At 35.5% G+C, this 14,316-nt stretch overlaps 1 protein-coding gene across 1 annotated transcript; it reads left to right on the forward strand.

The window, feature by feature from the left end:
• The first annotated feature begins 1,047 nt into the window (after positions 1-1,047).
• Positions 1,048-13,793, forward strand: LOC110421500 (ion channel POLLUX-like protein, putative (DUF1012)). Its single transcript, XM_021435100.1, has 24 exons — positions 1,048-1,506; positions 2,408-2,526; positions 3,128-3,231; positions 4,894-5,186; positions 6,227-6,298; positions 7,304-7,379; positions 7,512-7,610; positions 7,721-7,875; positions 7,960-8,064; positions 8,666-8,752; positions 9,216-9,300; positions 9,383-9,530; positions 10,008-10,084; positions 10,163-10,243; positions 10,774-10,968; positions 11,060-11,173; positions 11,607-11,699; positions 11,819-11,945; positions 12,014-12,090; positions 12,278-12,325; positions 12,420-12,489; positions 12,573-12,646; positions 12,993-13,103; positions 13,175-13,793. Exons 1-24 carry the CDS (start codon positions 1,424-1,426, stop codon positions 13,274-13,276), a joined length of 2,595 nt encoding a protein of 864 aa, XP_021290775.1. The 5' UTR covers positions 1,048-1,423; the 3' UTR covers positions 13,277-13,793.
• The last annotated feature ends 523 nt before the right edge of the window (positions 13,794-14,316 follow it).

Below are 14,316 nucleotides of genomic sequence, written 5' to 3' on the forward strand. Positions count from 1 at the left end.
CAGTGGTCCTATTGCAAGCCGAAGAGTTTCAGCACTATGAAAAGACACTACATATAGCAAAAGGTTACATTAAAACAAAGACCCACACACAGCCAGAGACAAAGAGTGGTGTCTAGATGGATTTTGGGCTTTGGCATTTGGGGCTCTCTCCTTTATCCATCAGGGATCCAGAATAGGTAACTACTTAATGCCATTGAGCAAGGGCATAGAGCGCATTGGCAAATAAATAAAAACATGTGATTAATTCATAAAACCCAATAAATTATTTATAATAATTAAATTGGTTGATCTCTGTCTTTAAAATGTAGCACAAATCTCCGAGTTTGCACTGAGAAATTTTCCTTTTTTTTTTTTTTTAAAAGACAGAATGCAAGTGGGCCAGAGCTGCTTTGGGGACCAGTGGCCAGTGGGACAGACAGGGTAGGCCCAGAATTATCATAGAAATAACAACTTAGTCGTTAGTTGCATGATTGACTTGCAGTTGCGCGTGCTCCACATTAGATCCCTTCTTTTCAATGAAAAACAATATTTTAAAGGTATAATTAGTTGTTAATTAATTAATATATAATATCATTTTTGAGCTTTTCTATTTACATGAAATACAAAAACAGACTTTTAGTTTTAAGATATTATTGAATTCGTACAAAATTTCCCTGTCATTCTCCTATGAAATTTTATTTCATAAACTTCTACGTTACCATCACGGCATTGAAGCAGGTAAGTGTTTAGTGGTCCACATATAGATAATTTATCTAAATTTTACTTCTATTAGTCGAAACAAATCTTAATATTATTTTTTGTAAATATATATAAATAAAATTTTTTTGTATATATATAAATATAACATTTGTTTTTATTCTTAATTTTGTTTATCAAGTAACCTTTATTGCTTGAGTATGTGGCATAATTTACTATTAAATCAATCAAAATACCATATATTTATATTCAATCATATGAAATTTTTTTATTAATGTAAATCAATTTGTATCTTAACATTACAGAGAAAGGGGTCACTATATTTTCGAGGAAAATGAGGTTCTGCGATGACGTTTCTTAAGGAAGAGACGAGAAGGGATAATCAACATTTGCTTCCATGTAGTACAGACATGAAGTGGGCAAGTGGTCGAGATTGGTGCAGTGACTTCCCTCAATTGAAAACGACAGCTAAAGCTCCTATGTTTAGAGGTTCTCTGTTGGACCATCTGGCTCATCACCGTCCTTCCTACCTCCTACGGTTCTACCTCTCTTCATATTTTCATTCCATGGACAAAATCCAAAAACATCTAACTCCACTTCTCTTTAGATTCTAATTACTTATTGTTGTCACTTTCTGTCTATTTCTTCCAATCCCATATTAAGAGTTTCTTCACTTTTATGTGGCTTCTTTTTTCTCCCTCACCGCGAGAGAGGGACGGAAGAAAAGATGATTTCTTGTCTGTCGCAAAGCCCCCAGCCATTGCTCTTGCCCCCAAGAATTGCCAGGCTGACTCAAACTTCTTCAACCAGGTACTTTTTCATCTTCAAGTCTCTGTTTTTTCTTTGTTTGAACTCGAATTAATTGGACTTATGCATTTGGGTTTTTTTATTTTTTTCGGAGTTAATGCATTGGTGATCACATGATTTTGGAAGGTTCATTTTTCTCTGAATCTTTATTGTAGATGGACTTAAAGATTGAAATGAATTGGTCTGTATGGTTATTTACGCTGTTAAAGGTTTCCTTTTTGGGGTCCTATATGTGCTTTTGATCTGCCTTTGGACTATGTTTCCAAGTCAAATCTCCAAAGCATCGGCATTCTATGCACTATCATGGCGATAGTTGTAGCTATAGTTAATCAACTAGCTGGGGAGTGATGACCGCTGAGCAGTGTGTATTATTTGTCGTATTAAGCGGTGACTGGTTCCCGATCATGCCATTTCTTCTTTTTCCCATTTATAAATCAAAGGAGAGGGCTTTTTTATTTGGATTTGGAGTTAATCTAACTGAGTGAACCCTGTTCAAACAAGTGTTGGAACAGCATTGGGCTTAAAAGCATCCATTTTTTTGACTGTTGCAATTTATCAAAGCTGAAGCGACAGCTAAATGAGATAGGTGTTGATGCAAAGTCTCCTTACAATTGGGTTGACACGTTCTGCGTGGATGATGATGATGCCCCTTCTGCTAGTAATGATTTGATGTCAAATTGTTTGATCAGAGACAAGATTGCCTTTTTCTTTCTCTCTCTTCCCCTGTCTTTTGGCTTGATCAATCACATAACCACACGTTTCTGAAGGAAGGCTTGTGGTTTGAGAAATAGCATGTGATGTGAAGAACTGCCTTTACTTATTCAATTTTTGTAGATGGATGTAGGAGAGCTCTGCTATTTGAATGCAATAAATATGCATATGAAGGTTTTGAATGTTGTTGCAGAACACAAAGCACAAGAGGCTCAAACGATACAATACTTTTCCAGAAATCAATGCTATGCAGCTTTTGGTGGAAGAATTCTTCATCTTACAATGTACATGACTTTGTGATACGCAATAGAGGTGAGTCCTAACCATCTGCATTAAGGCCTTGCCAAATAGATACCTATGTTCTGTTCCTATCAATAAGTAAGTAATCGTTGTTTATTGATGTTAACTGTGAAACTGTTACTGTTTCTGAATCACTCTTTTTAACTTCTATCAGATGGGGTTAAATAGGTAATTTTGGATTGTTCTATCAAATGAGTCTTCATAACCGGACTAATCATTGTTGTTGATTTGTAGTTGTGCAAGTTAAGTCTGGCTTGTTTCATAAGTATGTTATGCGGGTCAATCTATTTTTGACCCCAATAATATGAAGGTAAACCAAACTGTTAACTTTTGTGCTCAATTCAACTTATGATATGAACAGTTGTTAGCCATGTTGGGATGGCTGAGTAAGGAAAGAGGGTTATGAAAATGAAATATGCTTGCTTGTGTTTTACAGGCTCATAGTTACACTTAAAATTATGCTTTCTAATTAATATATATGAGGATTGGCCGCACTTTTAGTTCCTTTGAAAGTATGTTAGAACATCTTGTTCTTCCCTTTTTTTTTTTTTCTAAAAAATTTAAAAATGTTTTTTCATATCTCAAAAGAATTGTGATAGCTTTCATTCTCCAGGAAAATGGAAGGTTACTTGTCAGAGAACAACAAATAAGTTGCATTATGTTTCAGATAGTTCAAATGCCAAATTCTTTAGGATGGACCTGCAAAATAGTTCTCAGGTGAGGCTTAAATCTTGGATGCTAAAAGAGTTGAAATTGATGTTCTATCTTAATGTTATAAATGGATATGTTCTATCAATTTGTTATCAGGACCTGAATTTATGATATATTTCTTTCCAATCAGTGATATCTTCTTCTATACTGATAGTTAGTTGTTATTCAAGTGATATATGCATCTGCTGGTTGGTTGTTTTTTGTCTCTCTTCATTTTCTGGAGAGGAGCAGGAGTGAGCCATCTTGGCATATTCATTCTGCCTAATCTTTTGAGAGCCTGTTATTGACTGTAATATGACCAATATAGTTGCAATACCTCATATCAGTATTGATATGAGAGAGTCTAACAGGAGAGATATTAAATTGTCAGTTAGGAATTGTATTTTCGGATTCCTTACTGATTTTGTTTCCATATTGCATTTATTTTAATTCTTAGACAAAAGTAGTTGGACTGAGGTATAGCATAGAAGTCAGTCTCTGTTTAATGTGCCTCCCTATATGCTGAAATGAAGTTGATGCTTTGTGGAAGCTTCATACCTACAGTGGCACCTTCCAGCAGGTGAGGAAATTTTAGCAGCTTGGTTATGGTGGTACAAAAACAAGAAGAGATCCGAGGAGAATTTGTGAAATTCATATTTGGTTGGTTGTGGAGATGAAAGTCTCTGGTTGATATTGATTAAGCGGTAGGAATGCTGGAAGACAGAAGGTAGATGAGCTAATAAAGGAGGAGGACTGGTTGAAGGATGAATTTGATGTGGCACTGAAGCAACACAAGTGGGCAGGGTGCATCGGAGAAATTTGTTCTCTGGATGGGATATAATAAAAGGAACCAAGGTAGAATAGATGTGAAACAAAAATGGGAATGCTGAAACAGAATATAAATTGCTTTAAGATTAAATGAAAGGAATAGGAGCTTTGTCAGTACATGATACCATAATATGAGTCTGCTTTGACTACAAAATTGTCTTCCTCTTTCCATTAAAAACAAAAAAAATAAAATAAAATGAAAATCTTCTTCCTCTTTCAGTGAATGAAGGGGGAAAAATGACCTTGGAGGCTAAATCAACTTAGTCAAGCCTTAATCTGGTGAAAGCTTGATTGTGCACAATGATCCCTATTGTTTAATATATTACTGATGGACTTATGGCTCTGAACATGAACCTAAAGGAAATTATAACATAGAGTGGAGGACAAGAAGATGAGAATAACCTATTGTTGGGCTGTGGATGTAAATGAGAGGAAACCAAAAGAAAGGAGATATGCTTGCAGCACAAGACTTTCTTTCTTCCTAAGAAAATGATATTGAAGTTTGTTGGCATTGTTTATTACAATATTCTGAACTTCTTAGATAATTGCAATTTTGATGTTTACTAAATTATTTGGTGATGCTTATAATTGCCTTGTTTATTTGGCTGCTGTCAATATGGTGGAAGGTTGCTCTAGTAACTGTTTGCACCTCTGAATTTTCATCTCTGTTAGCACACCTTTCTTTTGCTACAGTATGCTTTGACAAACAATCAGGGGTACACTTTCTGTGCCTGCTATTTCTACATTATCATTATTTTGTCTTGTAGAAACTTGCTGTGTAGTCATTCTTTTTCTTTTCTTGGAACAGGGGATAAGCTATGGCTTATGGTGTCCTTATTTTCTTGATTGTCATCACTGCAGGTGCAGGGTTACCAAACTAAACTGATCACTGGAACTATGTCATCATTTTTCTTGCGGAGACTGATGCAATTAGATTTTGTCAACACATTAATAAAGATGGTCCAAGACTTTTTTCCATCTCGACTTCAGACTTCGGGGGCTACAAGTTTACCTCTTGCCTGCATGTCTAATTCTTTGAATAAACCAACCCCTCTTAACTTGGATGTGTCCTTGCCTTCAATTCAGGATATTAGATGGAACGTTGCCCGGTTACTGTATTTATTCAACATTCAACTGGAGAAAAATGTTGCTACGTAAGTGAAACTTACCATCTATATTTTTCTGGTTTGTAGTGGTCAATTACTATGACTTTTGGCTGGACTTAGTAATCATGCACTATCATTGGTCATTTTCTAGTACAATGGCAAAGGTCTGACAGTGATTGGTGTAAAAGTGCTGGTTCTACAATTAGCAATGATCACTTTGTGCGACAATATCAAGCACTTGATCATGTATAGATGACCCTTCTTAGGACCTGCTTTACCAAGACTGATGAGTGATCCCTTTTAAGAAGCATGAACTTAGTTTCACAGTAGATTGATATCACAGAGCTTTGACAGGGATCCAAATCTTTTGGAGATATAATACTAGTTTGGCCCCCATCTGTTAGTGTAAGCTTTTAGGTCTGTTGGCTATCATGGCATCAAAGCCAGGTTGACTTATTGGTTCCAACAGATGAAAGCCTGGCACCCCTTGTCATGTTACAATTATAATCTTCACATGGTAAGTGGATTTGGAGCCTGTCTTGGACCACTTCCACATGCAGAGCCCAGTAGGCTGGCAAGTGAGGGGCCTCTTGAGTCAGTTTGGTCTTGACCTATCAGTTTAAGCCTTCAGTCTGATATTTGGCTATTAATAATGACTGAGTAGTAATAAATTAAGTATGTTAAAAGCCGATAATGATTCTAATTGTGTATGGATGAATAAAGAAAACAATGCCTTTTTATTGCCACATTATTCTTCACTCAAATAAGTCTTAATAAAGAAGCATGTGGAAGTTTGACACTTGAAAATCTTCCTCAGAGCTTCACAAGAGACCTTGTATATGAATTCTGTTTTTTGTATTGCTAATGTAGTTTAAGATCTTGGTAGAACCTGAAACGTGTAAGCTATGTACAATCATAACCAACTTGCTTTTGCTGAATAAAATTTGTCACAGGTTAAAAGTTGTTTATGTTCTATATATCCTGTTTAATATATTTAAATTTTATTCCCTTCTTGAGTCTGCGTTGACTTATAGTTTAGGATATATGTCTTCAGAATTGAGTGATTCACTTGTTTCAAACATTTGTAGGTTTCTTGTGGTTCTCCTTGTAGCATGCTTCTCATTTGTTGTTATTGGTGGTTTACTCTTCTTCAAGTTTAGGTAAGGTACAATCAATCTTGATTATTGAATGGTAAATGTACAGTCAATCTTGTTTATATATGATTGTGGCATGTTTATGGTAAATGGGATGTTAGGCTTTGTGAAGTTTTGTTGTGTTTAATTTTTCTGCAATAACTTTTATACTTTGGATTATGTTCCTAAAAAAAAAAAATTTAAAATTACATTTCCCTTTGTAGCTTCTCTTTGTTATGTTTTATGATCTGACCAGGATTAAAAAGAAATGAGAAAACAGAAAAGAAATAAGACGTCATACATGTGATACTTTTGTCTTAATGTGGTACTTGAACCAAGAATTTCTTCATCATGTATCATTATTCAGAGCCCAATGATCATTTCTTCTATTCATTTTGTCCTGGATATATCTTGGATTCATCGAAAGTACAAGACAATGTGAAAGGTTGTAGTGTAAGCATATCTTTTTGTCATGGTGAATGTTTGCAACATTAGTTGTTTCTCATTTGTTTATGATTCCCCTCTGGATTGTTTTAGTAATTTTCAGAACCATTTTATCTCTCTTTCGTACTTCTCTAATCTCTATGTTGTAACTTCATTAGATAATGACAAATAAATTGTACAGTATTATATGGAATCAATCATTGTTGATGGATTTACCTATTGTTGGATTTTGCGTTAGACAACCTGCACAACTTGATGAAATCTATATGGCACAAGTTAGATGGTAGTTGGTGGTGATTTAGTACTGCTTGTGTTATCTTTAAACCTTTTTTAGGAAAAAAAAATTCTGCTAGGAATTTGTTGATGGAATAAACCTATGAAAGCATGACGTCTGCATGTTACTCACCCACCCTTATGGTGGGTACATGGCCACTGGGTTCAAGCCTCGTGGTCAATGCTTGTTTTGGTTTTATTCTTTTTAGTCCATCATCTTCATACATGCTGATTGTATGTTATTTGCTGCCAATCCACCAATCCATAATGCTACTTTTGTTTGCTAATCTGGTAGCTGTGCCTGGAATAACACAGGGGTAATGCACAGTCTCTAGAGGACTGCTTCTGGGAGGCTTGGGCATGCCTGTGTTCATCATCTACTCATTTAAAAGTGCGTGGTGTGATAAGTATCTAATAATTTGGTTGCTTTAAGCTATGATTGCTTTCATATTGCTTCCATGATTACAAAATCAAATTTGAAAACTTTAGCATCTGAAAAACAAATTCACATGTTGAACTACAGCAAAGAACACGTATCGAACGTGTTATTGGCTTCGTTCTTGCTATATGGGGCATATTATTTTATTCTCGGTTGTTAAGTACAATGACAGAACAGTTCAGAGTAAGTACTTATGACAAGAGCTAGTTTTACCTTTTCCTTTTCTTTTAATAGCTCCCATTATTTGCTTAAGCTACCCTACATGCCCTTGACATTTAGTTTTTGGTTGACAGAACAACATGCAAAAACTCAGGGAAGGTGCACAAATGCAAGTTTTGGAGACTGATCATATCATCATTTGCGGTGTAAACAGTCGTCTGGCTTTCATACTAAAGCAGCTAAATAAGTATCATGAATTTGCTGTCCGTTTAGGTACTGCTACAGCCAGGTTAGTATTATGCCACCATTGGTTTTGTATTTCTGCATGCAGAATATTGGTTTCTGTCATTGTACCTTCGTTATGTTTTCATAGGAGGCAGAGAATTATTCTTATGTCTGATCTTCCGAGGAAGCAAATGGACAAGCTAGCTGACAATATTGCCAAGGATTTTAACCATATTGATATCCTTACAAGGAGGTATAAGAACTGTGTCCTCTTTCCCCTTCAATATACAAACTCCAATTATGTTTCCCTTTCATAGCCACTTCCAAGCTTGTATAAATGACGACCAGCAGTCAGTGCATAACATTTTTAACTATACGTAAGTATTGATTAGATTAGGAATTGTGTTAAAAGTAGGGCATCCCTTGTCAGTGATGCACTTTAAGAGTATGCTATGTCAAAAGTGGAAGGAGAAAACCAAAGGAGATGTGCAGAAACTATTGAGGACCTTGCTTTTATTAATCTAATTCAAGATATTTTCCTGAATAGAGCACAGTGGGAAGTACCTGACCCCTTGTGCTGGGGGCTTTGTTTTTTTGTTGCTGTTTCTAGTATGCATCTTAATTTAAAATCTCAGGACTGAGACTCAGTACATAAGTAGTGCACAAGAGAAACTTTAGAGTTGTTATCTCAGTATCCTTTCACTTCTTAAAATGTTTTTTCTTGCTTCTTTGTTTAATTTGTAAACTTTGATCCTCCAAGGTTTTCGTGGGATAGATATAAATTCTGATTGGTTGTTTTAGAACTATCTGTGGTCATTATGCTTTGATTCTTAAACATTGTTCTGCTTGTGCAGTTGCAGCCTTAGTTTGACAAAATCATTTGAAAGAGCAGCAGCCAATAAGGCACGTGCCATTATCATGCTGCCCACAAAAGGAGATCAGTAAGACCTCTATCAACTTAATATAACAATATTCTTTTAACTGTGTTTTTTTTTTTCCTTTCTGCAGGTCTTGTAAAGGCATTTGAAAATGTTAGTTTCTTTGTCATCTTTTCTCAGTGTTACATTATATCATTTTGGGGTACTATGAGAATTGTTATTTTAACTCTTGAGTTCTGTTTCCAAACAACCATGATGGGTAGATTATTAGTAGTTTCTGTAATCAAACTTACAATGCAGTTAGTAACTCTTAAACTCAGACTTAAGGGTCTAGAAAACTAAGGAGGCCAGAAACATTGTTGGATAGTGTTTTGTGGAATGAAGTAAAGATAATAGAAACAGCAGCTAGTGGAGCTCTGCTTTGCTCATCCTATCTAGTTCTTTGCAAATTCCTTTTTAACAAGTGCATAATACCGACAGTTTTCTTTGGGGGAAGTTTAGTGACAGTGGTTCATTAACCATTTAGGTATGAAGTTGATACTGATGCATTTCTCTCCGTACTGGCACTTCAACCTATTCCTGAAATGGAATCTATCCCCACTATTGTTGAGGTATGTGCATCTGCATAACCATATGATTAATAACATTCTACCAAGTGAACTCAAGTTTAATTTCACGTTCTTACTGACACAGGTGTCAAATTCCAGTACATGTGAGCTCTTGAAGTCAATTTCTGGACTGAAAGTGGAGCCAGTAGAAAATGTTGCTTCTAAATTATTTGTTCAATGTTCTCGGCAAAAGGGGCTGATAAAGATCTACAGGCACTTGCTTAATTATCGAAGTATAGTATGACTCCTTGTTGAGAGTTGTTATTATTATGATGCTGGAAAGACAATGAGAGCTTAAAGACTGTAATTCCCTGTTTATAGCCATTCTTTGTCAAAAGTTTAACTTATGGTGATATCATGAAGTTTTGTCCCGTCTTTTGATGAAACAAAACTGAGACACCAGCACTAGGACTTTCCCACTCTTGGATAGTTTGGGATGGTCCTGAATCTGAATACCGGTTAAAGTAGGGTAGTTTTTCTTCTTGCATCAATCATCCAGTTTTGGTTCTTTTCTAGTTTAATAGAACTATTTTAGTTTGACCTACAAATTTCACCAGTGCTAACAGTTTCTTGCCTTAGGATATTCGCATAAAAGAAATTCTAAAGATCCATTTGTTGGAGTACAAAATTATTTTCAAAATTAGATTCTTGTCCATATCATTATATTTTAGTTTGCTGCTCCCAGAATAATTGGTATCATGTTATTGCAGAAAATGTATTCAATCTTTGCCATTTTCCAAGTCTAACAGGATTGACGTATAGACAAATACGACGGGGGTTTCGAGAGGTAATGCTTTTTGCTAAAGTTAGTATTTATCAGTGGAAAGAATTCTCATGCAGTTTCTTTGTGCTGGTTTCTTTTCAGGCAGTTGTTTGTGGTCTTTATCGGAGTGGTAAGATATACTTCCACCCCAGGGATGATGAAATTCTTCAGCAAACTGACAAAGTACGTAGACAATATGACTTTGAACTTTTATATTCATATTCCTCCCCCTTTTTAAAGTTAAGCTTCATAATTTTGCATCATGAAATATTGTTGTACTAAACTTCAAGTTTCCGCAAATCACTATGTAAAAGAGGGAATAACACTAAATAATTCAAGAATATCCTGCTTTTGGGTAATCCGAATATTGACTTCATTCTGTGATCAGCAGTAGGATGACTGGGTGGTTGGCAGGATTAGTTAGACTACTGAAATATAATCTCCTTTTTTTTTTGGAACAGAAATATATCAGATAGTCTAAACTTTGTGCACTTGAAAAACTTATTTAAAATTGTTATGTCTGTATGTCTAAATGTTTGCAACTGTGGAGAGTTTCATAAGCTAGTTGTGGCAACTTCTTGAAATGGAGAGATAGTACTGCTTACCAAGATTTTGCATGGAAAGAACTCCTTTCACTGAAATTTATAGTCCATGCGTTCCTTCCCTGATTATATCTGTATACTTCCTGACCTATTGTGCTTTTATTTGTGTAGGTATTGCTAATTGCCCCTATTCACAGGACAGGAAAACAACAACTTGCACTTTCAGATGTTGTAAAAGATGAAACGAATACATTCCAAAGTCTGGAAGTTTTCAAAAACAATGCTGATACTCCAAAGCATGCTTTAGAATTGAGAAAAGAACGAATTTTAAATGTTGTAAAACGTCCCAACAAACCGGGATCAAAGGTATGTTTCCCAAAGGGACAAGTGGTGTAAGTGACGGCATCTATCGAACATTCTGGAAGTCCACTTATATATTCTTTTGATCTCAAAGCAGGCATCAGACTGGAGTCTAGGACCCAAAGAATGCATACTTATGCTTGGGTGGCGTCCAGATGTTGTACAAATGATTGAAGAGTATGATAATTATCTTGGCCCTGGAAGTGTGTTGGTATGCTTTCATTTTCTCTCAGGATTTCTACAGTGTCTTCAATTTCAAACTTAACCAGCCCCTGTTGTCTTGTCTTGAATTGGGATGTTAAGAGTTATGTACTTCAAAGTTTTCAAGAATATCTATAATGGAGACAAGCCAGGTGTTTTCCACCATAAGTGCCTAGACATAAGCCTGCAAAAATTATTTCTGACTTGAAGGAGATCAGTTGGTTATGGAATTATTTGTGAACTTGAATGAATACCAATAAGTTTTGCATTGAGGTGCATATTGTCAGACTGGATGCTCTTTTTTTCTCCCAACTCAATCATGTCACTTCTTGGACCTCAAATGAAATAGAATTATTATGAATTATTTATACTTGGTAGGAAACAACTTTGTTACATTGCATCTGTTGAGTTTAGAATATTTATGTGCTGTCCACACTTTACAGGAAATATTATCAGATGTCCCATTAGAAGAAAGGAAGAAGGCAAGCTTCATGTCTGGTCAAGGAAAACTAAAGAATGTCCAGGTTTCCCATAGGGTACTGCCAGTTGATGATGTGGAACTTCTCAGAACATTTTTATTTAGGTGGGGAAGGATGCGAATGCAAAACCTTTTATCATTTCCTTCTAATCTGTTATATATTTTCATGCATCGCAGATTGGAAACCCCATGAACTATGATACCTTGGAGGAAACAATAACACATATACAAAATTCTGTCAAGAAAGGCAATCACATTCCTTTATCTATTGTTGTGATTTCCGATAGAGAATGGCTTCTTGGAGGTAATGATAATTGATAGACAGTGTTTCTATTGGTACACTCATCCTTCGACTGACTATTTTCTTTTCAGATCCATGTAGGGCAGACAAGCAATCTGCATATTCTCTCCTTCTTGCTGAAAATATCTGCAACAAACTTGGAGTGACAGTGAGTTTGGTTCAATATAATCTCGATAACCTCATGGTCTTGAATTTTAGGATTTGAGTGTTAACCAAGAAAGAGAGTGTCAATATTTGAGATTTAACTAGTCAAGTGCAGCTGCGGTTGTTAATTTTTAGAATTATTATTAGTTATTATTTTGAAACTTAAATATTAAGAGTTGATTGTTCTGCAGGTGCAAAATCTAGTAGCAGAGATTGGTGACTCAAAATTGGGCAAACAAGTGATATTTTGTTTTCAGTGATTTAGACAGTTTCTTATTTTATCATCTTTGATTTTCTAAGTTTTTTCACATTGAAATCCTGCAAACCCTGCAGATTACACGAATCAACCCATCCCTGACTTATATTGCGGCTGAGGAAGTGATGAGTCTTGTAACAGCTCAAGGTCTTGGAGTTATATTGCGATAGCAGTATTTATATCGTTTCCATGTGTAATATTAAGAAATAACTGTATGCGGTGCATGACAGTGGCGGAACACAGTGAACTGAATGAAGTGTGGAAAGACATTTTGAATGCTGAGGGTGATGAAATATATGTTAAGGTAATGTCATTTCTCAGATGCAGTACTTTCATTTTTGAACTTACTGAAAATGAAGGGGACAGCTAGGTGTCTGAGGAGGAGGATAGCCGAGGCCCATTTACCATTAAAGCAATCTGCTTTCTTATAGCATAAAACCAAGTGCTTTAGTTCTCATCGTGTCACAGGAGAGTGTTGTAGTGTCAAAGTTAGGTCTTGTAGGTAATGAACTCATCATATTTGGCACTTAGGCAACGGAATCACCTTTTCTTGTGATAATCTGGCATTTCATGAAAGATACTCAGAGAAATTTTTTGTGGTATTGTTTACAGTCAAATTCTGCTGCTACTTAAAACTATTTTCTTGACAGGATATTAGCCTCTACATGAAAGAGGGTGAGCACCTTTCATTCTCTGAGCTATCTGAAAGGGCATGTTTGCGACAAGAAGTTGCCATAGGATATGTAAAAGACAACAAGAAGGTATGATATACTTTTGTTCGGTTCTAAACAGGTTTGCTTTAATACCTAATCCATTCTTCGGTATTCTGCAGGTTATTAACCCGACTCCCAAGTCAAAACCTGTCTCCCTAGAAATGACAGATTCACTAATTGTTATATCCGAGCTTGAAGGAGAGCAACCCATTGCCATCTAAAATGCCAATAACTCCAGTCACTCTCGTTCCTCTTTGCGCTTTTTTTTTTTTCAATAATTTTCATGGTTCCAAGGCATTGGCTTCATAAACTCTTTGCATAGTTAAGTTGAAACTATCGTTTTTAGATTCACAGTAAGGAGTCCTGTGAAACCATCATAGGGATAGAGAGAGATTCGAATTAACCCTATTGGAAGTCCAGGTTGTTGTCATAGGAGTCTTTAGTTTCATAGTAATGAGTCCTGTGAAACCAGCATAGGGACAGAGATAGATTCTAGTTTTGGACCTTGATCCTGGTGAAGTCTAGATTGTTGTCATAGGAACTGTTGTATCCATGGATGTTGTAAATTTGTAAGAAAATCAATAGCTTTGTCCTCCCACAACAAAGCAGTTGCTATTTCTTTATCCGAGGAGTAGATTACCTACAGAGAGTGGATTTAGTTCCGCATCAAAGAAACTTTACAGTCATAAGCTAACATATGTTCCTCGTATATTGTGCTAATTCATTAGTATAGATGATTCATTTGATGCTTCTCCAAATCTATATTTGCTCATTGTAAAAGCATTAAAAAACAAATTCAATACCAAGGCTATATTATTTTCAAATGGCCAAAATTTTATCAAGAAATTTTCAAATAAAAATGTTAATCGAGTCGGGATCTCATAACATGCACAAATGTTAAAACATCAAATAGATAATTAAAGAAAGTAAATATCTATATATTGATGATAGTGTTAAACTTTATCAGAATGTTTAGATAATCGATATGTCTTCGTAAATTAATTATTTTTTAAAATTTAAAAACTTTATATCGGTTCATAAAAATATTTTTCTGATAAATTGAGTTGTTTTTTAATTTTACTCTTGTTTGGGCTTGATGTGCAATGGGTTTTAGCGAATCATGGAATGGGCCCAATTTAACTTAAAATTCGCCCATCAAAGGCCCGGTTGACCTTTCAAGGGCAAGAACAAAAAGTGAAACCCATCATTTGTTTTAACCCGAAGGCGTCATAATTAAAAAACAAAAAAGTTAAAAACAAGA

This window comes from Theobroma umbraticum, unplaced genomic scaffold (genome assembly GCF_002168275.2).
Source record: "Theobroma umbraticum cultivar Fairchild unplaced genomic scaffold, ASM216827v3 scaffold_130.0, whole genome shotgun sequence".
Lineage (NCBI taxonomy): Eukaryota > Viridiplantae > Streptophyta > Magnoliopsida > Malvales > Malvaceae > Theobroma > Theobroma umbraticum.